Source organism: Protopterus annectens, chromosome 8.part1 (genome assembly GCF_019279795.1).
Source record: "Protopterus annectens isolate FY-2018-M chromosome 8.part1, PAN1.0, whole genome shotgun sequence".
NCBI classification, from domain to species: Eukaryota; Metazoa; Chordata; order Ceratodontiformes; family Protopteridae; genus Protopterus; species Protopterus annectens.
In genome coordinates, this window is record NC_056742.1 from 306832702 (window position 1) to 306859488 (window position 26787).

The 26787-nt window shown below is 38.2% G+C and overlaps 1 protein-coding gene across 1 annotated transcript in view; it reads right to left on the reverse strand.

The window, feature by feature from the left end:
• Window positions 1–25912, reverse strand: part of CCHR8.PART1H16orf87 (chromosome chr8.part1 C16orf87 homolog) — a 333928-nt gene extending 308016 nt beyond the window's left edge. Inside the window, exons 1-2 of the mRNA XM_044081896.1 lie at window positions 25456–25912; window positions 6988–7081 (exon numbers count right to left, since the gene is read on the reverse strand). Of these exons, the coding sequence (XP_043937831.1) occupies window positions 6988–7081; window positions 25456–25491 (130 nt within the window). The 5' untranslated portion in view covers window positions 25492–25912. The remainder of the gene's footprint in view (window positions 1–6987; window positions 7082–25455) is intronic.
• Window positions 25913–26787: the final 875 nt, after the last annotated feature.

Sequence of the window (26787 nt, forward strand, 5' to 3'; positions counted from 1 at the left end):
ACAAAATGGTGAGAACACTGTACAAAAACAAAATCCCTTCAGCTATAAGCAAATACATCAGTAAGGCATAGCAGAGATTTAGCCAGTAGATCAGAGGGGTTGGAGGGAGGGTAACCTGAACTGCAGCAGGGTGAACATTCGAACATCTACATTTATGGTAGGTACAAAACTGTACTATGTTCATCGTGTTACCCTGCTGCAGTCATCACACTTGGGTTGAGTCCCAAAGCTAAGGTAGAGCGGAGGTATCATAGAGGGTTAGTGGAGGCAATGAGGCCCTGCAGAACTGCAGTGGGGAAGCCCGCCCTAGACTTAGAATAAAGAGGTAAGTGATAGTGTTTGGTGAAGGTGTGTACAGAACTCCAAGTTGCAGCTTCTAAAATTTCCTTAGTAGGACCCCCCCTGAGAAAGGCTGTCGAGGTAGCTGTTGCCCTGGTAGAGTGGGATCTAATAGTAGGGAGAACTGGTTTCCCATGATGGGTATAACAGAACCGTATGCAATGGCCTATCCATTTAGAAATGGTTTGCTTGGATATGGCCCTCCCTTGAGAAGCTGTAGCATAGGATACAAAGAGCTGGTCAGTTTTTCTGAAAGTTTTAGTTTTATCCAAGTAGTAACAAAGCTGCCTGTGAATGTCCAAGGAATGCAGGAGTCTCTCACCTTTGTTCTGTGGATTGGGGAAGAAAGTGGGTAAGTGGATGGTTTGATTTAAAGCTACACTGGAAACCACCTTAGGCATGAAGGAAGGATTAGTTCGTAGAGAAACTCTGTCTTGATGAAAAATAAGGAAAGGTTCCACTGCCATAAGTGCCTGTAATTCTGAGACTCTCCTGGCAGAAGTTATTGCCAGGAGCAGGGCAGTCTTCCAAGATAGGAACTGAAGGTCTGCAGAGAAAGCTGGTTCAAAGGGAGGTAGCGTTAGTTTTTGCAGAACAAAGTTGAGGTCCCATGTTGGTGTAGGAGCTCTTCTAGGTGGTCTAATGTTTTTTACCCCTCTGAGGAACTGCCTTAGAAGAGGATTTGAAAATAAAGGTGGATTTGTGTCGTAGTGAGCTGAAATAGCTGAAGCATGGATTTTAATTGAGAAGAAGGAAAGTCCTTTGTGCAACATCTCAGCTAAATACTGTAGAATGTGAGGAATATGAGGCTGAGTTGTGTCTTGGCCTTTAGCTTGGTTCCAAGTAGAAAACCTTTTCCATTTGTCCGAGTAAGCCTTCCTGGTGCTTGGCCTCATGGCTTCCAGAATAACATCCAGTACTGCTTGTGAAAGAGGGGCTGGTTGGATGCTCAATTGATTTGCCATGCAGCCAGGTTTAAGGTTTTGAGCTGGCTGTGTAGAATCTGCTTGTTTTGCTGCGTGAGCAAATGAGGTATTTGAGGCAATATCCATGGTGGGCTGTGAGCCATATTCTTCAATATCGGGTACCAGTGCTGGCGTGGCCAGTCTGGGGCTATGAGAATCAGTCGAGGTTTCTCCTTTTTGACCTTCAAAAGAACCTTTGTGAGAAGAGGTAATGGAGGAAAGGCATATGCTGTCAGGTTTTTCCAACTGAAGGAGAGAGCGTCCACTTTCCAAGCTTGATGGTGGAATGTTCTTGTACAGAATTTTGTCAGTTGGTAGTTTTGAGAACTGGCAAACAGGTCTATATTTGGAAGGCCCCATTTTTGAGTTATCATTGTAAATATTTGTGGATCTAGTTTCCACTCATGGGGATCTTTGATGTTTCTGCTTAGGTCGTCTGCCAATGTGTTTTTCTGTCCTGGCAGGAACTGAGCTTGTAACTGGACTTGGTAGGCCAGAGCTGTGGTCCATAAGGTTATTGCTTGCCTGCAAAGAGGGTAGGAATGTGTGCCCCGTTGCTTGTTTATGTACTACATTACTGTGGTGGTGTCCGTCTTTATTGCAAGTTGTCCTGGCTGTAGTAGATCCTTGAAGGCTGTCACAGCTTTCTGTACAGCTAGCATCTCTTTTTGATTTATGTGCAGATTTCTTTGATCTGCAGTCCATAGGCCTTGAATGCATTGTCCTGCCATGTGTGCCCCCAGGCGTAGTCTGAAGCATCTGTTGTGATAGTCTGCCTGGCTGGGGGCAAGGTGAAAGGCTGACCCTTGTTGAGGTGACATGCCTGTGCCCACCATAGAAATTCCTGGTGAAGGCAGGGAATGAGAGATATCACTGTGTCCAAGCTGTGGCTGTGTTGAGACCATACGCTTTTTAGGTACCACTGTAATTTCCTCATATGCAGTTTTGCAAATGGTATTATCAGAATGCAAGATGCCATGAAGCCCAAAGCCTGCAAAATCTTTCTTGCAGTTAATTGGGTCTTTGTTGCCATTGTCTTGAAATATTGAGTCAGTTGAAGTTGCTTGTCTGGTGTAAGATAAGCCTTCTGGGCCGTTGTGTCCAAGCTGGCACCCAGGAATGTCATTTTTTGTGAGGGTACTAGTTTTGACTTCTTTTCGTTTACTGTGTACCCCAGACAATTTAGTAGATGCTTCACAAAAGTCAGGTGATGTAAGAGAATGTCTTTTCTTTCTGCTTGGATGAGGCAGTCGTCCAGGTATGGATATATTTGAATTCCCCTTTGTCTGCAGTATGCAATTACTGGTGCCAGGCATTTTGTGAAAACTCTGGGCGCAGTAGATAAGCCAAAGGGCAGTGCAGAGAATTGATAATGGGTTGAACCTGCAATGAAACGGAGGCATCTTCTGCAACTTTGCCTGATAGGGACATGCAGGTATGCCTCCTTGAGGTCCAACGTTACCAGCCATGCTTCCTTGCCCAACAAGGGAAGTAGCTGCTGTAGTGTTAGCATCTTGAATTTGGGAACTTGTAAGTAAGTGTTTAGAGTTGAAAGGTCCAGAATTGGTCTCCAAGCATTGTCCTTTCTGGGTACTAGAAAGAGCCTTGAGTAAAATCCTTGGCCTTGTTCTTGAGTTGGTACCCGCTGAATGGCTCTCATGGGCATGAGAGCTGTAATTTGTTTTTGAGCCTCTGCCCTTTGATTTTGTGGCAGGTTTGGCATTCCTCTTTTCATTGGCAAGGTGTGAAAGTGGAATCTGTATCCTCGTAAAATTATGTCTAGGACCCATTTGTCCTTTGTGACCACGTGCCAGTTGTCTGCAAATAGTGCTAGTTTTCTCCCCAAGGGGGCTGACAAAAGAGCTTTGTTTGGCCAGCTGAGGTGCAAGTCATTGAGTTTGCCTTCTGGTGGGTTGAGACCTGTCTTTTCCTCCCTTCTGGGTTGGAGTGCCCCATTGGCAAGGTTTATACTGGGTTTGTGGTTGTCCTCTGCCCCTTGGTCGCCTGTATTTACCCCTCTGAGGTCTGTCAGTGGCTAGAAAGGACCAATTTTTTGTTGGCCAGTTTCTGCTGAAGCGAGGGGGTTGTACTTGTAGGAAATCTTTGACTGTCTTCATTGATTTCGCCTTATCTTCCATTTTCTTTAAAACTTCTTCTGCTTTAACTCCAAAAAGAACATCCTGCTGTAAGGGAGCATCTAGTAGTTTTGCTTTAACATGATCAGGCAGACTTTGTTCCTTTAACCAGGCATGCCTACGTATAACTGATCCAGTGACAGCTGTTCTGCAGGAGGCCTCTAAAGAATCAAACCCACATTGTAAGGTATGTTTGCCCACCTGCTCGGTGGAGTGCAACAAATCCTGTACTTCTTTCAATTCAGATTGTTGAGGGAGGGAGGTTATCTTTTGTTTTAACTGAGAAATCAGAAATTGCTGATACTTAAGCATATGAAATTGACAATTTAGTGCTCTCGTAGCTAATGTGGCTGAGGTGTAAACCTTTTTCCCCCACCTGTCTAGTGCTCTTGAATCCCTTTCAGAAGGTACTGGGTTTTTAGCCATGGAAGCCTTAGCCCCCTTGGGACCCTGGGAGATAGTCTCTGGGTCAGCTACTGGGCTTTTGTAAAGAAATTTGTGGGAATCATGAACTCTGTAGTATCTGTCAGGCTTGACCGGAGCAGGAGGTAGAGAGTCTGGGTTGAAACTGGATTCTAAATAGACGACATCCACAATGTCCAAAACAGGAGGGATGGCTAGAGGTCTGTGTTGGGGGAGTAAAAGAAACTCTCTGAGCCTTTTCTTGGAATCGGAGTAATCCTGACCTTCCCAGTGAAAATGTTCCCTCATAGTGTGTAAGGTTTCCCCAAAAGAGTAGTCTTCAGGAGTAGAAGCTGAGGGAATGGAATCCTCAGCATCAAAATCTTCATAAGGAGAGAAGGAATAGTCTTGGTCCGACCGGCACTTGCGAACTGCTTCTGCTTCGGGCACCGCGCAGCAAGAAAGACTGAAGAAAATGACGTCGGTTGCAGTATATGTACCCCTGGCACACTGATGTCAGGGATGAGGCGACAGCAACCGACGTCAGACCAAGACTTTGGAAATCCGGCCGACTGCGGGACCGCCTGACGACAGGATAACCCAAGTGCGATGACTGCAGCAGGGTAACACAATGAACATCAGTATTTTCTTCCATCAAATACTACATTTCTCTGGCTTTCTTTGAATGTCTTTTGTTCTTTCAACCAGTTTATTTATATTATCACTTAGTTTATGAGGCACATATCCCCCAGATGTTTAATTATGCAAATAGTTTAGTTGTAATTGAATTCCTGCTTCTGTGTACTGTTGACTTTATTAAAAATTACAGGATACACCTACACCAATAGAAAAGGGATAAAGCCCTGACTACAGCCAAGATGACACAAGTTTGAATATAGACTTAGCTGCTTAATGAAGCCATTAGGGAGGATGGGTATGCTTATCCTGGCGGGGAATGAGCACATGCATGGGGCACACTTTTACACTGATCTAACTGATGGTCTCCAGTAAGAGACAACAGTGCACAGCTCTATGGGAAGGGGGGGGGGGTGAGGCATCCTGCTGAAGTCAAGCCCCTTGTTGAAATGAGGAGACCAGTAAGCACTGATTCCACTGCACACCCAGCATGCACAAGAGGTGCAGAATTAAAGAGCAATACTCCCTGTCAGCAGTATGACATTGTACCAGGTTACTCAATCACCTCACTGGCCCTGGACATGTGTCAGGGACAGTCTAAGTGAGCAAATGGAGGTCCATTATACCCAGTGAATGACAAGAGGTGCTGGAATCAGCTGATGGTCAGCTGTGAGATGCCATAAATAAAGATTCAGACTAAAATTTTGTTAAATAAAGAAGCAGAACTGATCCTCTGCATGATAAAGTACAAATAAATTCAGAATTAGCCTCTGCTATTTTAACAGACTTCTGGAATCTAGACAGACCTGTAAGACCTAAACAGTGTTCCCTTTATTAGGAAAGTCTAGATATGATAGAGACTCTTAAAATTTCTTTACATTTTTATTTCAGTCATAACGTTTTGCTAGTTGTTTTACATCTGGGCTACAGATACACACCCTTTTTTTATTAACTAATGTCTGTGGTAATCCGTTTGCTCTTTCTTAAATTCCCTTCTAAGTTAAATCTATTACTGTTGTTTATTTGGCAGTGCCTTAAAAATTAGGAATACACTTCCACTGTTCTGTCATAAAAAGTACCTGCCTGCAACTTATGCTGATTTATATAATTCAAACTAAAATCGCTCAGTGGTCATGCAAAGGAATGCTATTTGAGATGCTGACTGATTCGTGTCAAGTTTCAACAGAAATGTAACATCCAACAGAATCCTAAGGAAAAAACAACCACAGACAGGCTCTTCTCTTTGAATAACTGTATATCATCTTATTTTAACACAGCGATACTTCTTCTGGCTTTGTTTACACATTCACTGTTTTTAGACACTATTGCATTCAGACGCCCCCTTGCAATTTACAGCTAATGTATAATACCCTGTATTAACTTATTCCCTTAATCTATTTATTCTAATTATAGGCTGTATGATTATGTCACTTAGTTATTAAGCACTCATTCTGGAAGAATGAATCACTGTCACTTTTACCTGAATCATGTTAACGTTACCGATAAACTACTAGTTAATAAATATTGACAATAGTTCATAAAGTTAAGTATACAAAAGTACACTATTTGTCTGCTAAAAACATTAATAAGCTAGAATTTCTTTTCAGTAGTACTTTCCCTTTCCTTTCTTTTTCCCCTGCTGTGTGTAACTTCCTTAACATACTTCCAGGTTTTTGTGCTGTTATTATGCATTAAACATTGACTTCACTCCATCTGCCAAATATGCATTAAAGGGATATTCCGAGTACCAAAATTACCACTGTGGGCAGCAGATGGGACACTGGTACCTTACGACTGCAGACCCCCCGCTCCCCAACCAATGGTGTAGTACAGCAATAAAGTACGACCTAAAGGCCTAGCACAGAGACAGAACCAGAAATGTCTGATCTTTCACAGACAAGAAACCTGCTTATCCACTGTTTTAATGAGGGGCACAGGTATACAATGTATGCCAGCACACAGATAAGCGAGACTAGAAAGATGCACACAATTTCACATGCAGTAAACTCAGTCCTAAACATCACTGTTTAAAAATAAGAAGTTTTCATGACATAAAGGTGAGGGAAATTGAAAGAGAATAGTCAGTATGAGAACCATCTCATGTCTCCCCTGAAAAGGGACCACTGGCCTAGTGGGACTAACCTAGTAAAATGGGTATAAACATTAGAGGAAAAAATGTATCTTTGTCATTAAGGTGTGCACTAAATTATGATAAAAATATTTCCGAGAAATAAAACAAAACCTACAAAGGGAAAAGCCACAGGTTAAGGATATTTCACTATTCTAACACTGGCAGATAAGGCATGGCTGACTGTTAGAACTGGTTAATGACAACATCATTTCTGTTTACTCATCAGAGAACAGTGACGGTAACAAATGTCTCTCAGACCACAGAACGTTATGCACATTACAGAAGAGGATTTATAAACTGCTAAATTTACTGCAGCTCTATCACCCAGAAAAAAACAAAACATGATGTACAACACACACAAAGCTGTCCAAATGTCTACCTGAAACAGATAATTTTTCAGCTTGTTTGGCGTTCAGCAGTCTCCGGCTAATGAATACAAATCCACAAGGACACGATTTGCATGCAACAGGAACCTGAAAGAAATAAGGAAATAACAATGGTACTCTTTTTTTTCATGGCAAACCCTCGGAGTAATAACATTATTTTTTTTTTTTTCAGTTAGGAAGTGCAGTTTAAAACACCAGTGGCGTTTTACATTAAAATGCTTAATATTACATGAAATGTTCTGTTTTTTTTCTCTCTCTAAATTCTTCTGCTTTCTTAAAAAAATAATCAGAGGAATGCTTCATCTAGTAGCTGTATGTATCACTGGATATTTTATGAAGTTTCTTTTTTTTTCTGTCATGAAAATCAATCACACTGCTGTCACAGCCATTGAAATATATTTTCAATCACCGGTTCATTAGGTAAGTACTAGGCTAGCTGCCCTTTTGGGCCATTTAAGTCTAGCCAGTTTCATATTTGTGCTCAAATTAACCTATTCCAGTTGGTTAGACATAGGCCTTACCCATCCCCGTGATTAATAATTATCCCCTAATGAAAATAACTGGAATAATGTCATAGACAATTTGAGGGGACCCATGCATGGGATATAGCATTTAGGAGCTGGCTCTGTCCATCAGTAGTACAGGGGACAGTGCTGGGTAAGTTTTCTTTTGCTCTTCCATAGATCTAAGGTGCACTTGAATATGGAAAGGGATGCACTTTGTTTTATGTGGATGTGGAGTCTGTTCCAGTCTTTATGTAACAGAAAAGCTGCCTGTTTCAAGGAGTTACCCAAGAAAAATAAACAGCATTTTAATGGAAGCTACAGCTTTGTAAGAAAGATGTAGGGTAAAGTCAGAATTATACATTTGAAACAAACACATTAACTCACACTAATCAGGAACATATAATACAATCTCAAAAGAAAAAGATGCCAGAATGAGATTCAACCATCACAGAGTTGTCATAAGATGTAACTATAAATACTTGGGGTTTTTATAAGTAACAAAAATAGCTATTCTTCTCAGGCTGAGCATGTTGTCAGTTTAGTAAGAATTGTTCTATCTGGGCTACATAAAACAAAACAAATGTTCTGATTATTAGTGTCACAATCCTTGGCTAGCATATAACTATGCTCCAATATAAAGTCTACAAGCTATAACATTTCAAGTAGTTTTTAACAGCTTCAGAATAAAATGCTTATTACCATCTACTGTATATGGTTTAATTCACTGTCCCACAGCATCATTACACTTTTGGATCCTACATAATATATGCTATACAAAAACATGCTCCCATTTCCACAGTCAGTCTTTTATTAACCATCAGTGCCTTCTAATATATGGAAAAAATCAGTATGTAACGCAAGTGTTCACTGCATCACAGAGTTAGAAGTCAAAATGATATAATTCACTGAAAGGCAGCATTATACCAATTCAGCATTTGTGATTCAGCTGTACATCTGCCTATTTACAAAGTGCATCTGATTCAATTCCCTCACTTTCTTCTGACTGCATAAAGGAACCAAACAGATACAATCATATTTCTTTGTGAAAATGACCAGTTTCCTTGTGACAGAATAAGCAATGGTTCTGACCGGCAATGGAAAAGGTGGTCAAGATCAGAGACAACTAGTACTGTTGTATAGAACTAATAAGTGTGAACATGAATTTTTACCCCCCCCCCCCCCACATAAGTCTGCTTGGGTCTGTTTGTGCCATGGATTCTTGACTTAATATCTGTGGTATTAGTTGTTGGACAGTATTCAATAATCTAGCCATACCGTTAATCAAATGGACTGCTCCTGTTTTCAAAAAGACTCAGATAAGGATCTTTCCTCTCAGCATTTGTCATATTTGGATTTTATAGCTCATAGATTTATGTGCACTTACTAGGCATGCAGTCCAGGCGACCACTAATTAGCCTAGCTCAAATTCCAAACTGTCTCAAAGTACCGTCTGATTAAGTGACGCACAGCAGGCAAATGAAGGCTGAGGGAATGAAGGCTAAGGCAATACGAGTCCTACATTGCAGCTTAATCTTGCAAAAACATTCAACTATTGATCATACAGAGTTTGTCAAAAGGCCTGTACAGCAAATCACTAGATATCAGAAAAATATCGATCAAGAGCCTGGAAAGCCTTGGCCATGTGTAAGAGACTACACATTACTGGCAAAACCTCAGGTAGGAAACCATCTCATGCCCACATAGTAAAGCACAACAGTACAAAGTAGCCGAACTAAGACTGAGATTATGTCTCAGTTAAGATAAATAATTAATGTCAATCATAATGTCGAAAGGTATTGTGGGTAATACAATCTTAAAAATATCTACTATCCAGAGCAAACCTTGAATCCATGACCTTACTTTTATACGTAATGTAGAACAACACTATACTAACAAAGAAACAGCTAATGGGACATTGCCAAAGGTTTATATTTCATCTTTTCTGCTGCTCACATATTAGGGTACAAACCTACATACTGCACTCTATTCTGCTTAGTGATGTTTTTTTCAGATAATGATGGTTTTCAGGCAAATTAGTGGCAAATCATTAAAGACTGAGGTTACAAAATAATGACAGACATTTGATCTTCAGACTTCGTACCCTTCAGAAAATTCATGCTAATGCAAAACCTGTTATTCAATCAACTTTCTAAGTTTGTAAGGGCAATGTTTAAAAATTGTACCTCTTTTTGGCCTTTTACCCCACTTTGATTTCTTGCTGAAAGAGGCTGAAAGGTATGTTACACCATACTACGCTATCTAGCTGTTCTTGTGTATGAATGCAAAGCTAGCAGAATTCCTACAGGTAGATACATGGGTACTGATTGTAGATCAGTTTTAATAATACTTCTTCAGAAAACTGTTCAATGCCTTGAAAATGTCAGTAAATCCTTCCAAATTCCTTTCTGGCCTTAAATGACAAGATTAATCTGACCAAGTTAATGTCTAGAAATGCTTTAAAACCCAGACACATTAGTAGTGCATTTACATTCATAACAGATACTCAAGAACTTCTCTGCTGCTGCTCAAATATTTGATGGATGAACACCAAATATTCTGCTTTTATCAAAAATGCAACAACTTTTTTTTTAAACACCTTAACTGAATTACCACGTGTGACATAGGTAAATTTGTATTTATATAAAAGCAATCAAACTGTATTAATAACTGCATGTTTGCAAACATTATACTTCACATATATTGGTAAACATAAAAGTTTACACAGTGCAATACTTCTCAAAATGCAACTAGTCTTACACCACTAGGTAGAATGACCTATAGAACAATTTAGCTAAATTTTACTATATATTTAGGTAAAGACAAAGGGATGCGGGGAGTGTCAAGTGAAAGACCAGCTCTGGTTGAGTTTTCAGTTGAGTCTACAATAGAAAAGGGATAATTAGTAGGGCATGTAAAATTACTTGACAAATGTAAGACTTACAGGGGTGTCCAACCTTTTGGCTTGCTGGGGCCGCATTGAGTGAACAGAAATTGTCTTGGGGCCGCATATAAAATATATCATATAGTTAATTCTTTTGCTGCCATGGAAGACCAAAGTCGACCTCCTGGCTGCACTGTAGGTGCATTCGAACAATTAATAAATGTAATAAATGCCTAATATTTGCCTTAAAATACTAATTCTCATTCTGATTTTAATTCTCTAAACTAACAGTTAACTCTAACATCTTAGTTAATATATCATTTTTTTTTTTTTACAAATAAACAGATATTCACTACAGCACCAGCATTTCTCACTGGGAAAACCACTCCAGCAGTCCATCTACATACAATGTCAACATTAGCAGTCCTACAATACTATAATCCACAAAAATAAGCCAACAGATTTGCAATAAAGTAAAGAATTCACATCACTGACTTAATAAAACAATTCTGAATAAGCTACAACAGGGTCTCACCCAAACAAATGACTAGTGCCAGAAACATGGCCTCAAGCTAAATGTCAAAAAATGCACAATCACCCCCTTTGAGGAGAGTGATGTCCTCACAAATTATCACATTAATAACAATGTTGTAAGCACATAATCAGTCGTGAGATGCTTGGGCACCAAGGCTGATAGAAACCTGACTTTTGACCACCACGTTGTCTCCATTGTACGGAAAGCTTTTTACATGACCCACCTCATTAGTAAGGGTATCTCATCCAGGGACAAGGAGGTCATAACATCCCTGTATTCTTCCTTTACAAGAGCAATTATTGAGTGCAACACCCCTTTTGGCACATGCCTCAGCAAAACACCATGACAAAAGAAAGACTACAACCATTTCTGACAAAAAAAGGTCAAAGGACTGAGTTCACTTAGTTATCCAAACAGACTAAAAAGCTTCTTGCTTTCCTCTGTCTCTCACTGGCCCCTATAAATTTCATCACTGGCTTGCTTTCCAGGCTAAGAAAGATCCTGCCTTAAGAGACTTTCTCCACCTCAGAAATACTGGTTATATTTAAAACACTCACTGCAAAGACCACAGCCTTCACTGCAACATAAACAAGCCACTTTGTATGGACAGGTTCTTGACACAAAAACTTTCAACTTCTGTAAAAAGCTAGTCTCATTATCAAACAATGTAGTTCAACAAGACTACAACTGGATGGATAGCCATGAATGTTCTCCTTAAGTAAGTAGCATAGCCTTCATCAAACCGGAAGGAAAATCTACATACTAAACTTTCCCAACTGGATGGCTAAGATCTAATATTGGTTACTCAAAGTCTACTTGTCTAAGAAGAGGGGCCTATTTAACTAAGAATTCCATTTACAAAAATATATTCAGTATACATATTAAATCTCTCTCTCTTATACACACAGTAACACACACACACACACACACACACACACAGAAAAGGAGCCCCTACTTGTAAAATAGGCAACCTCAGTAATCACATGACACAGTCTCACTGATTGAAATTGTCTGGAAGTCAAAATATCTGAAAAAAAATCATAATAGAGATGGATTCATCCATGCAATTTCCCACCACCAAAAGGACCATCAATAAATCAACAAACAACTGCTCAGCAAAAATTAAATCAATAAGAAATCTATAAACTCTCTAAGATCATACTACATACTGGAGTAAACATATAACTTCCCTCCAATCTAAAGCCATTTGACATTCAGACATTTTAATTTGTGCAGAAGTTATTCACAGACTGACCGTTTACTAAGCTGTAATGCTGAGCATCGCTTTTGAAAAAAACAAATTCCCACACTTTGTCAATAGCTCAAAGTGAAGAAAGGATTACTTTTTTTTATTTATTATGTATTTAGTTTTGGAAAACATCTTTAAAACTGTTAAATTGATCACACACCCAGAAACACAGAAAAGTTATTGTGATAAGTAAACTATAGACTGCTGCAAGAAATCAGTCACAGAACACTATGCTTACATCCGAACCAGTGAAGCATACCTGTCAATTCCAAAAGAATTTAAGTAGTGTAATAAGAAAGTTATTTGCAAGGTTACATGGCAGTTTATATTGGAAATAAGTGGAGATATTAAAAACGCTCTGTTTCTCATAATTATGTTGAAAAGTGTTCCAAGGTAAATACAACCTTCTGATTTAGCATGGAACCATACCTCTCAACCTTAGAGCAAGAATTCTGGACAAAGCAAAAAATAAAATTGGGACACAGGCCCAAAAAGAGTTATGCATCACAGACACCATTGAAACAAGTATATCTGCAAACATTATACATCACGTATAATGTTTCTATCCCATTATTGTCAGTTAAGCATTATATGGCTCATTCAATCCTGCCTTCTTTTGCAACAAAGAAGACCATACTTAGAAATGACAAATCCATTGAAAATAATAAAACACATTGGCTCCACATCCTGCAACTTCCTACCTGCAAACAACCACAGAGCTTTCACTGAAACTAGGTTTGCTTATTTCCACAGAATGACACCTCTCCCTAATTAAGTCTAATGGTATACAATCTACCAGGATCTGGACTACCTGAAATAAATGAAATTATGGCCTGTAAATTGCAAGTGCACTTTGTTTAATTAAACTACATTTCAAAGCCCACTTGCTGTATTTTTTCAGTAACATCCCAATATCCATTTCCAGGTCACTTTACAAGACATTGGCAGTGGTAGACTTAGCATCCTCCAGATCCCTACAGGACCACACTCATACTGCTAACATTGTCCATTAAATGTAAATATCCATCCACTGTAAATGGCAAGAACCTATGTCTTCAAAAAAATCTATTTTTGGCATTCCTAGTACCCAAGTATCAGGTTTTGAAACAAAGAAACATATTCTCCACAGTTTGTAAGTCTTTGTCTTTAATAATCATCTACTATTGCAGCACTCCCAACATAAACACACAGATACACACTAAAACCCCCAACATATAAAAAAATGACATTGTGGCCACCTGATTTGCAAGTATTGATGATCCACCAAAGTTATGCTTACTGTTGTCCAATCTGCCACTGCTTAGAACCCACCAATGACACAACAGTGCTGGGTGATTTTTTTGTTTGTCAAAAAAAAAAACAATAAACTTTATATGCTACCTTCCCACATTAGTCAATTCACTACTGACCCATTAACCCTAGGTTGCTGTCTCATTCTTACTCCCTGGGACTGCATTACCTTGGATGACTACTTTTATTTCCTAATCAAAAGACACAAATTGGAAGATGATGCAAAAATCCAGACATTCTTCGAAAATCCATACAGTTGAGAGGTATGATTTCATATTCAATACAACACTCTCCCTGTCAGAAAAGCTGCAATTTAATGAAAGGGTCTTTTAATGTAGGATGCATTTGTGAGCTAACTTGTTTGTATGTTAGCCTCTTTGTGCATGTGTCTCTCTCTGTCTCTCTGTCATGCACACAAACACACACACACACACACACTTCTACTTTCACGCACACAAACATTCTGCTTTCATACATGCACTCACTCACACCATACTTACCTATTAACACTCACTCACACCATACTTACCTATTAACACAGGTTAAGTGTTGTCTCTTTAAAAGGCAATGGCAGCAAATCCATAGACGAGTCCCTCTTCAGCACGAACACACACATTGATTCTTTGGCACAAAATAATGACGTGAACACACAGAACCTTCTTTTGCGCAAAAAAATAAAAACTAGAAGGATGCTTTGGTGGATGTTAGAGTTACAGGTCACAGGTGCGAAAAACACAACAAAAAAGTGTTTTGGGGCATGCATACATCGATGTTGGAGTTCGAGGTAGAGGGCCGCATGGCAAAGCTCTGAGGGCTGCATGCAGCCAGCGGGCCGCAGGTTGGACACATCTAACTTAGATGATATTAGAAAACCTTGGGAAAAGAAAATAGAAAGGTAATTTGTGATGGAACAATGGCAAGAAATCTGTAGTGCTCCCGAGTAGACAGCAAAAGTCCAGAAGGTTTGGGATTTTTTATGGAAGTGTTTGCAAGGGTATTTTTATACCCCAAGTAGACAGATTTTCCCTCAGGTATTTAGAAAGGCAATTGGGAAGATGATTTTTTTTTTTTTGGGGGTGGGAGTTTGTAATAATTTGGCAGGTTTTCAAAATACATAGCATTTTGTCTGAAATTTTGGGTGAACGAATAGTACCAACTAGGGAAATTTTTCTTTGGAGGTAGGCCATAGGATTGCACAGACAGTATTACTCACACCGAATTAAAAGGTTAATGCTATTGGCTGCCAAAAAGGCAATTAATAGTAAATGAAAATCAAAGTCTATCACAACTGTTACACAACTTTTAAATATTGTACAGAATATCAACGAACTGGAGGTAGGATTTTTAGAAAAGGAAAGGAGCACCTTTCAAAAAAAGAAAGGGAATTTGTGAGAACAACGCAAGAAGAATACAGCTCAGCAGGAGGAGTGAAGTTTAAAGGAAGGCAAGAATCGAGCAATTAAAATAATTTTGAAGTAAATGAAAACTGAAAAAGAAAACGTGTATAATGGAAAAAGACAATGCTAACTTATTATGGGTTTTTTTTTTGTATTAACAGATTTGTAATTTAAAATGTTATGAATGAACTAATGATGTTAAAAAAGAAAAAAAATATATAAAAATGTATCTTGTAATGACCTAAATAATGTAAGTTCCATTAACCTAACATGTTAACACTTCAAGTCAACCATAATCCAGCTAAACAAAGTAGCAGAGGTTGGATATGAAAGTCCCCGTCACAGAACTGAACGTTATTACTCTCAGGGATGACCGCCTCCAAAATTCAGCATGACATAATTCCCTGGGTACAAGATTATGGCCACATTTCAGTTTACCTAAAATTTATTTGCCAAACCCTCAGTTCTTCTGTTGATATTACTTAGTCAGTAATTTTGTAGATGCAAATAAAATAAATGACACATTCAGCAAATTATGTATTTTTACATTTTGGGTAGGAAAAGGCATTTAATTTAGACACCAAACTGAAAATAAATGCCTATTAAATGACTGACAACTTAGTTCTTAGGGTTTTGTTTTAAGTTTAGCTGAAGTGTAACTGCAGTGCTATTTAATTGCTTTTGTGATCACAATTCAGCAGCCAGGCACCAAGATGGGGTTTTAACATCTGTGGGGTTAGCTCTTAGCAGCAGCTGTTTGGTCACGCAGTTTGCACATTAGGGGATATAGGCATGCCAGAAGCTTGTCTGCCTGTGAAAAATGTTATATATATATTTTTTTCTTTTGTTGAAAGTGCACTGTTCCATTAGGGTTGTACAGTTTTTCATCACCTGATTGCACTTGCACTCCTAACAGATTAATTTTCTACGGCTTTGACAATGTGACATAAACCTAGTCATAAAAGCCTTGAGTTTGTGGAAAAAGGCAGAAATGAGTCCTGCTTCTGTTTAAATTTTAGAAAAAAACAACATTTTCTTTAAATAATCAGAATGCTGTGTGTTTTAGATTAATCCTGAAATAACATAACTTAGTAGTAAGCCCACTCAGATAGCATGGCAATCTGTTTGCCACATAAAAGCACAGGTGTCAACCCTAATGCAATCATACAGTTATCCTTAAGTTTTCATAGGAAACAACTAGCCATGAAAGTCAATATAGGGATCCCATCTTACATCATTAAATTCCATACCATAAAAAATGTACATCAATGACTCACATACACTGATGTTCAGTGACAGTAAAACGCAAGCCCTTTCTACAACCCCATGCACATACACTAATGTTCAATAATAACAAAACAAGTGTTTTTGCAGCTGTTCAACCCCACTGCAACCCCCATGTGGCATATTACCCTAAAATAAATATATTAAAATCGAGAAAATTGAAGAATGAAAACCTTTCCAGTTACCTATCTGTTGCAGTCCACCGCTGAAAAGAAAACAGTCAGGCTTTACCCAGAGTTCACAAATTAAACACACACACGCATGCACGCACGCCCATACGCGCACACACTTTCTGCCTAACTCCCATGAATCTCTCATTCAAAAAATGTCAGAAATTCTGATGTTTACAGTTTGTGTGCATCCAAGTGATAGTGACACTCTGTAATGGAGTTCCAGTACTAAATAATTCAACAAAACAGGATGAGTGAGAACATCACACTCCCCAATAAAGTACACACTGTAGCCACTTGTCAACCTGGAGGGTTGCCTCACTGCTTCCAGTTTCACATACGCATCATAAAATAACAGTGTTACAGCAATGACCTACATGACTGTATACCTTTATTTTTGTAATTTATTACCTCCAAAATTAGCACGGACATCATTCCAAAGGTCCAGAAGCAGCAGTAGGCAATGGAAAAAATCTATACGACCCAATGTGAAAAACAGAAATAACAGCTCCTACAGCTGTACCAAAAGAATAAAAAGAAAGAAAATCTGCAGTAGCTGTACCCAATAAAAAACTGCTTCAAAAGTGGTCAGAGCGGTAACCAATGTATAAAGAGGACAGCTCCGAGAGCTGTACCCAATGTACAAAGAGGACAGTTCCGAGAGCTGTACCCAATGTATAAAGAGGACAGTTTCCAGAGCTGTACCCGATGTATAAAGAGGACAGTTCTGAGAGCTGTACCCAATGTATAAAGAGGACAGCTCCGAGAGCTGTACCCAATGTATAAAGAGGACAGTTCTGAGAGCTGTACCCAATGTATAAAGAGGACAGCTCCGAGAGCTGTACCCAATGCATAAAGAGGACAGCTCTGAGAGCTGTACCCAATGTATAAACAAAAATAATATATCCTGTGTCTGTATATTCTTCTCATTGTCCAAACCTAGAAACACTTTAGTGAATCAGTCATTCAGAACTTGACTTAAAGCTCAGATTACTAATGTGATGAATGCATAAAGTAGACCCCCAGTATCCTGACACTGTCAGTGCTTTCATCAAAAATGATAAAATTAGAAATGTATTGACACTAACAAATATTTTAGCACATATTATTTCATATGCTGACAATAAAGCATCTGCCACATACAGATTACTACAAACCATGTAAACAAAACTCAGGAAGAGGAAATTGTTGCAAAAATGTTAGAAACTACAGCATATCAGCTATCTGCTCGCTCTTACCCCATCATCCATTCAAACTAGCTCTTGGAGAAAGAGGTTTCAGTAAAATCATCCCCTCAAACTGGAATCTCATACCTCAAAATATGACAGAAATCACAGACTATAAAATTTTCAGAAAAAAACAAAAAACTTATAGATCACCTAAAAAAGGATCCTACAACTCTATCTGCAACATTGACACAGACTACTAAGCCCCCCTTGCCCCTCGACAACTACTGCCCCCCCCCCCCCATCGCTTATTGGAGCTGTAATCACTTCAAAGACTGGCCTTCTGCTTTTTACATATGTATAAATCTAGGGTTTGTTATTAAGGAATCGACTGAATAATACCTCCTTTCTTAGTCCCCGTATCTTCTTTTACTTGTTCTGAATCGTCCTGTTTTACTTCTTCCCTTCTCACTATCCTCGCCGATCTCTTTCTCCCCTACCAGCCCTTCCTGTCTATTATTTTCTTTCTCTCCCTCCTGTACAACAGTAGATGATACTGGAGAAATTCTCAAGTTGTATTCGCCTCTAATAATATTTTCTTCATTGCTTTTACAGTGGTCACTCTCTACATGTATTCTCTGGATTGCTCTTGCTGTTATCCTATGAACTGTGGTACTACACCTCTGCAACAGCAACACCTGTATTTATACTTGCAGTTTACTGATACAATGACCTCTTGGAATTATACTGTACGTGTGCCTATGAATTTGGGGCTCCAGGGACCAGCCCACCAATATAATTCAAATTTAAATAACATTTAATAATAGTAAAATATACATACATTCAGGTGTCTAGCCACTTTTCTGGACCCCCTAGTCAAGACTCTTTTTACCAAAATATTCTACATTACCCAGCTACACAACCCAAAGAGAGAAAGAAAAACTATATAGCAGCTACATTATAAGGTATAATCAAAGAGAATGAAAGGTACAAGGGTCAGCCCTTTTAAATAGATGGTTGGGGCTACCAAACAGATACAGACAGCATATGCAGTAAAGTCATAGATAGCATGACTGAGGAAGTCATTATAAGCTCTTGGCAAGTCTATTCTGGCATAATATGTGCCATTTTGAAAGACAGATATCCAGAGAAGTATACAAGTCTTAAAATAGTTCAGAAAATGTTCATACAAATGGTAAGTAAGCAAAGTTCTGTAAGAATATTTTCTAGCAGTCTGGATCTTCTGTATGGATGAACATTACTACATAACTTAAAAGACACATCAGGCTGTAAAAGACAAAACATGGCCCCTTGAATGAGTGCTTATTTACACTTTACAAGTTTAATTCTTCCATTTGAACACCAAATATTCTCTTGAAACCTTCTAAGGTATTAATTTCCTTGTTTCCTTTGATAGTCCATTCTACTCCTTCATTAAATCAGGCTGAAAAACATTAAAAAAACATTGTCTGTTTAATTTAAATGTTTGAGAATGAATCCTCTGTTACTAGAGGTCTTCACTCTTTCCCTCCAGGTAAAACAGCTGCTACCAAATGTATTCATATGTTAGAGTATTCTAAAACAAAATAAAGCTAACTAATTTCTTTAAAAAAATTGTCTTTGAAAGCATTCTATTTTTTCTACACATCTTTTAAATAAAAGCAACAAGAAAATTAACACGTACAACTGTTTTAAAAACTGGTAACAGGACTTTTACTCCTTTACTATAAATACTTGAATACATACCTGATCAGCTTTTCTGTGTCACCATCTATTTAACTTGCTGCGCATTAAACTAAATTACTCATGAATTAACAAATTCTGTTTTTAGTACCTTTTTCCCTTTCACTAATCAAATTCGTGCTTCATCTACTATGTAAATACATTTGCTCCCATTTTGTCTATCTACAGCCTTTAATTTTTAAAGTTGATTTTCACAGTTTTATTTTTTTTTTATTTATTCTTCTTGTCTTCCTCTGTGTTCTCCACAATGAACTTTTGTCATCTACATATTTAAAGAAGATTAACCTTGTCCATTTCTACACAACTTAAACAGTGTCCAAACAGATGAGTCAATTCACAATACTTAGCTTTCAGTACTTCTAAATAATCCACATCCAAATGTCAAAGTAAACTTTATTGTCATACAGATCAACACAGAGGAAAAAGTGGGTATCACTGCACAAAATTTCAATACTCATGCCCGTATCATATGAATGACAGTTTATAGAAGGAAGAGAGATTAAATTATAAAAATAAATAAAAAAATAAGATACAAAAAAGTAAAACAAATTTGAAAGCTCTATTTATGTCAGAAACAACAAATAAAGCAGCAGGAATAGACTCAGTAGAAATCCAAGGACATGCAAAAAACAGTACTATAATAAATAAGAAATGCACATATGTAAACTTACCCACCACCAATATATACCATAAACTTACAATTCACAGGTTTCTTAGTGCAGATAGAGACATATGAAGTGAGCTATTTCAGAGACTTTATGTAAATAATGACATATTGCACACAAATAATGTTTAACCATGTAGCGCGTTAGGCTATGGGTTTGTTATTCAGCAGTCCGCTAGAGTGTGAGAAGAAGCTATTATGGAATTTGGATGTCCTGCATCTAATGCTTCTGTAGTGCTTCCTTGTTGGCAGGAGTTTGAACAGTCCATGAGCCGGATGGTGTACATCCCTCAATAGTTTTTGGACTCTGCCATTGCATTTGTTTGAATATATGTCCTGTAGAGACTGAAGGTTGGAGCCAATGATTTTTGTGGCCTGTTTTAACAGTGTTATCCAGTGCCTTCTGATCAGCTTGAGAGCAATTTCCGTACCAGAGAACGATGTAGTTTGTCAGTACACTCTCAATCGTGGCTCTGTAGAAATGAGTAGGATCTGTAGAGGGAGGTTAGCTCTACGAAATCTCCTAAGGAAGTGGCGATGTTGTTGGGCTCTCTTTATAAAATAGCAAGTGTTTGTGTCCCAACTTAGGTCTTGCGAGATATGTACCCCTAGGATTTTGGTGCTATTTACTCCACTGCGGCACCATTGATGATGACAGGGGTGTGTGGCTTTTTCTTCTTCCTAAAATCGATGAGGATTTCCTTGGTTTTCCCATCATTTAATGCTAAGTTGTTGTCATTGCACCAATGAACAAGTTGGTTCACTTCTTCCCTGTATGCCTCCTCATCTTCCTTCTTGATAAGGCCAATTACTGTGATGGCATCTGTAAATCTGATGATTCTATTTGACTGATGCATAGCCGTGCAGTCATTTGTTAGAATTGTAAAAAGAAGTGGACTGAGTAAGCAACCTTGTGGGACCCCAGTGTTTAGGGAGATACTGTTTGAGTGATGCTTTCCAGCACCAACTATTTGTGGCCTTTCAGTTAGGAAGTTGAGGATCCAGTCGCATATTGTGTTTTCTACGCTCAGCTTAGACAGCAGTAGTTGTGGAATAACTGTGCTGAAGGCCGAGCTGAAGTCTATGAACAGCATGCGTATGTAACAGTCCTTATTTTCCAGGTGATCCAAGGTGTGATGAAGTGCTAAGGCTATGGCATCTGCAGTACAACGATTTGGCCTGTATCCAAATTGTAAGGGATCAAATGTAGCAGGCAGGCAGGATGTTTTACAATCTTTGATCATTTTTTCGAAACGCTTCATCACTGCTGAGTTAAGTGCAATTAGCAGGTAATCATTTAATGACACTGGAAATGACTTCTTGAGCAGAGGGATGATTTTGGTGGTCTTAAAGCATTTGGGCACTTTTTCCTGGCTAAGAGATATATTGAAAATGTCTGTGAAGACTGGTGCCAGCTGATCAGTACAGTTTTTAAGTAGCTTCCCCGGGATCTTATCCAGACCAGCTGCTTTGCCCGGATGAACCCTACGTAGGTTCTTGCGTACTTCCTCCAATTTGAGGCATAGCAATGTGACATCTTCATTTGTGGGTAGTGTCTCTGGTGATGTTCGATTTGATTCCTCAAATCTGCTGAAGTAGATGTTTAACTTGTTTAAAAAGTCAGGGTTATTATCACATTGCGTTATGTTTACCTTAATGCTACACAGCTCATTCAGTATCTTTTTTATTTTATTTCTTCTCATTCTTAAATTCTGTAAGAAATACAATAAACTACGTATATTGTCTTACATTGTCCTATGCACTGGAATGATTGACATATGTTTAGACAACTGGTAGTACAAACCTAAGGAACAATTAATCTTGTAAAAGCTGAGTTGGCTAGTCAAGTTATACAGCTCAAATATCAAGTATTAATCATCATAGCGCTGACTTTTAAAAATTAGGCAGAGGGTCAGAAAGAGGAGCACTTTGTTATTTTTCTCAACAGAAGGCATTTATATACTAGACCTTATATAGTTAGTGATGGGAAACTATTGTATAGGCTTAGTTCATTTATTTAGTACAATATGCATCCAGAAACAGGTCTGGTTTTATGGGGAACATCATTAAATCTTGGAGGGGCAAAGATAAATCTCATGCCCAAAAATCATAGTGCAATGCCTAAATTACAGCAGCTGAGAGGTATTGGCCAAAGGATCTGTATTTGTCAAAGCTATATTGTCCATGTTGTTAGTTCCTTCATTTTTGACAACTGTACAACATTTTCCCTGACTTTCCAAAATTTTTCCTACCACTGATGTTACACTAAGTGATCTAAAACTTCTCAGTTCACTGCTTTGTGCCTTTTTAAATGCAAGCAGTATTTGTCTTCTACAATTTGTCCTGAATTTAAAGGTTAAAAAAAGCAGCTAACAGTTCTTAAAATTCACATAATATAGCTATCACCGAGTATCAATTCTCACTTCATAGCTTTTAAAAGTCAATATTTTTAATTCTTTTAACAACCATTCTTTGTCTTACAAACCTGTTCTTTGCTTGGTTGTGTCGCTTAAATTACAGTTTGTCCTACTTGCTTTACATCTCCTATATTTCCTTGTACCTCACAAAAGGTCCACCAGTACTTTGTGTTTCTAGCAGAATCAATCCCAGTGCTTTAATGAACCTAAATCGCAGCAAGTTACTAAGAGGCAAATAAAATCCTATTTACAGAAGGGATGCTCTCAGAATCTGGATGGGTATGAATTTAAAAACAATTATGTCAGAACTTCTGGAGGTCCAGGCAGCCAGTATGAATACCTCTCTATAGCAGTGGGATACAAAACAGGGCAGGTAAAAGTAGTGAAAAAAACTGAGAAAGAGACAGAATGACATACATTTTTGGTCATACCACTCTGAAACAAAATGAGGTAAGAAATGCATATTGACCACCACTGTGTTCTTTTTGTGCCCTGAAGAGAGACTTAAATTAAGTCCAAGGCCTAGTTCCACTCTAGTATGTTTGGTGCACACAACAGAAAGTAACCTTTGTAATGTATGGGACGACTCCCTAAATGTTATACTCAGGTGGGCATGTACTTGTGTAGCTATTAACTCTGATAGGCATAAACTGTCTCTACAACTTTTATTGGATTATTAATTATCTTCTTCATTGAATGTTCTGGGAGAGGGCTAAAATCATTCCAAATGCCAAATTAAAACACACACAGATCTACTATATCTTTCCTGAGCAAATTCCCAGGCTACAAATGTAGATCATCTTTCTGGACTAGTGTCAGTTCTTACATCTTTGGAGTAGTGTCAGTTTCCAGCCCTAATACTTATTCAAAAGGCAGAATTACTCACAGTGTAGCAAGCTTATCTGTGCATGCGTTTAAGTTTGTCCCACCACCCTGGCAACTATACATTAGCTATAATTTACCCTTTAAGGAATACAAAGTCACACATAACACCATCCCCAAAGAATGATTAGATGATATGTTGCATAGGATTGTCACAGTCCAGAGACCATGAAACACATCTTACTTGTTTGGGGTCTATTAGAAAGTGGCCAGCAGATCATTATCACAGCAGAATACTGATAGATCACAACCTGCTTATTAGTGCAACTGCAGATACACTATGCTCCACCACAGTTTCAGTGCATGGACTGTGTTCCTTCCTACACCTCAATCTCTAAATCTAATTCCTCTGCTATCTCACCAACTCAGGAAAAAGGCAAAAACTTAAACCACTTTCAGCAACCTTGAAGATAATATATTTAGAGATGGTGGGTGCAGGACACCTAGCAAAAACACTGATTAACAGTATATACCTTTTCACTACCCCTGAGCAGTATAATGACCCATGGGACTTTGATTTGCAGGATACTGAATATGGGCAGTAAGAAGGTGATGGACGGACAGATGGGTTAGCATCTGCATGAAGTCTCAGTGAGCGTATATTGTGCATTTAAATAAAGTCTGGCAGGGTTGAAATAGGAAAGGCTATACCTAACACTCACTGTAGCCCGATGCAGAGATGGAAATAGAGCATCTGGGTGCTGATGGGTCCAATTAAATTGAGATAATCAGAACCGGAAGCACAACTAAGCAGTCATGCTTGAACATGCATATAGGCTAGTCAGGACAGATGAACACTAGACCAGCATCCCATGGCCATAAAATAAAAGTGGTGACAGAAGGCACACTACACTATTTGGCTAATTACAACACCGAAACAAAACAAGAAGTAGGAGGCCACTGGGCCATTAAACAAGTTGGAAGCTGGCATACATTTTCAGAAGTCCTATCTACAACACAGACTACGAAGCCTTGGAAAATTATTGAAAAGGCTGCTTGCATACTAATAAAAAATTAACAAAGTGCTAAGTGATAGCATTTTAACCTTAATATTCAATAGCATTTATACAACTGTTTTTCTTACATCATTTAAAGTTTTTCAATTTAAAATTTTATACATGAGATGAAAGCCTTGTTATTACGTGTTTTTATATCAAAAAATAAAGAAAGCAAAACACATTTGTGGCAAGAAAACCTAGGAAAAAGAAGTACAATCGTAATCAGATTTATAAGGATTTGAACTCATGAAAACAAAAGCATCACTATGCTGATTACTATGAACATGTTTTACTGTAAATGATTGACTATGTATTGTTTACACAACAGCAGGCTTTATCTGGCCATAACTTACACATGACATATCTCTAACAAAGCTCTACTATAACAGAGTTATAAACATGGCAATTCTACTTTTCACTACTTAGTAAACTTCAAGAGAGACATGGCTAAGCAAAGTGTCAAAAATAAATAAAAGTGTCCACTTACTGATAGCAGTCTATTAACGGCTGCTGTAATGAAGCTTTTTTTTTTTTTTTGCTCATATTATTTATCCAGTACTACTCTGTTGAAACATGACATCTGGTTCTGCGTGGTCCAGCTGTCAGTTTTATTTCTAACGGAACTAAGGGGAACCAGAGGTTCAGGCCCAAATGCGGATACTTTACTTGAATGTAGCTATATTTAATTTTCAAGTAATTACGTTCTAAATAATATAAACAAACCGTGTTATCATTTATAAAAATGCACAGATAAATCACTAACATATGGAAGCAGTACAGTCAAATACATTTCAATGGAAGGAATTTTCATCCCAGCAAATGTATCCTGTTGTTTTACGTGTACTCCCTTGTTCCATTAGTCATATTTAGGGCACTGAATCATGTTCAATTTCGCCCATTACAGTGATTTATGAAAGCCACAAGGACATTTCGCTGTTCCACAAAATATATCCTGAAGCAAAGCAAACCAATATTACGAGCACAAAGCTGACACCATCTGCCGCATTCCACTTTTAAGTAAAATTGCAATTTCCAAAGTTCACCGGGACGCCTACAACTCACTGCATACCATACTCAAGCGCGATATCAATGTAAGATTTATTTTCCCATTAACTAACTTTCCTTTGTGGTGTGGACAGCATGAAAAGTCTCCCATAACACACCGTTCACAAAATATAACACATTTACAGTACCACCACAAATATCGAAATAGCCCAATTAATATGTTTTCTCATTTACCACATTTAATATTTTTTAACTTATTAAAAAAAAACCTCACCTGTTGATCACATTCGGGACAAGATTTGGTAGCCATTTTCACTTTTTGACTTTATTTACAAGCATATCATTTTCTTCCGGCACGCAACAATTCTGCAGAAGATAAAATGCTGCTTTTGAAATTGCAGTGTTAAAGCAGAAGCAGCGATACGAGCGAAACTATACAGACGCTGACTCTTTACCGACCCTAACCCTTCAGCACTGTGTGTCAGGAGCAATTCTACCACCACTTGGAGCAAGCGCACTGCGGTGCCTGGGCTCACAGCGCCAGAGACGGTGACGTCATCATATATGAATGTAAAATAAGCTGAATTTGCGTTGTGATTGACAGGCTTTGAGTACACCAAGGCAATTGATAGAATGAAAGGCGGGGAAACAAAACTGGTGGGGTGGCATTAGTAAAGGCGGAGAAGTACAGATGTGACAGCCAGGTGATGAACAACAATGACGTCTGATTTGGGTAAAGACTGAGAGAGGCAAACTAGGAAATAGGATGTTTATTATTTTTTTTATGTGCTAAATGCAAAACTGCAGCAAGATCTAGGCTGGAGACTGCGCAGTGCAGAGAATGTCGTCTTTGTTATCTGATATAATCCTGTTTTTCACTGAAAAAGGGGTGTTTAATGTTTTATGTTACTGACACCAAGAGGCATGTAAATGCGGGAAGCAGGAGTGCCTTTAAAGTGCTGCAGGGGAGTTAAATTAACCACAAGTATTTCTTATTCTATATTTAAGCATCGTTTTATGAATAACAATTTCTTGGTCTGCTTGTCTTTGTACACACGTTTCGGAATACAGCTTGAACTTAAGTAGCGTTGCATTAACTATTATAATTTATTATTATTTTTATATGTGTTACAGGTTCAAAGCAGAAGTGCAAACAAAATGCTTTTGAAACTGTTTAAAGTGGTGTGGCAATGTATCCATCATGTAAGCCACAGTCTACACATTTTGTTATTATTATTTTTTCAAACGCCCTTATTAAATTATCACTTGTGACATAGGCACATTTACATTCATATAAAAGTAATCTAACTATATTAACATAGCTAACATTATACTTCACATATATTGCTATATATCACATAACCTAAGCAATATTACATAAATTATTCAGTTCCTGCTTTTTTAAACAAGAAACATCAATCACTTAACTACATAGGCAATCATACATTTATATAAATGAAAATAAACCACACCGACACAATCCTAGTCACAAGCATTTTACATCACAAACCATACTGACACACTCCCATTTGCAAACATTATACATCACATATACCCAATCTATCAGACATTACATAGCTCATTTAAGTCCTGCTGCCTTTTAGGC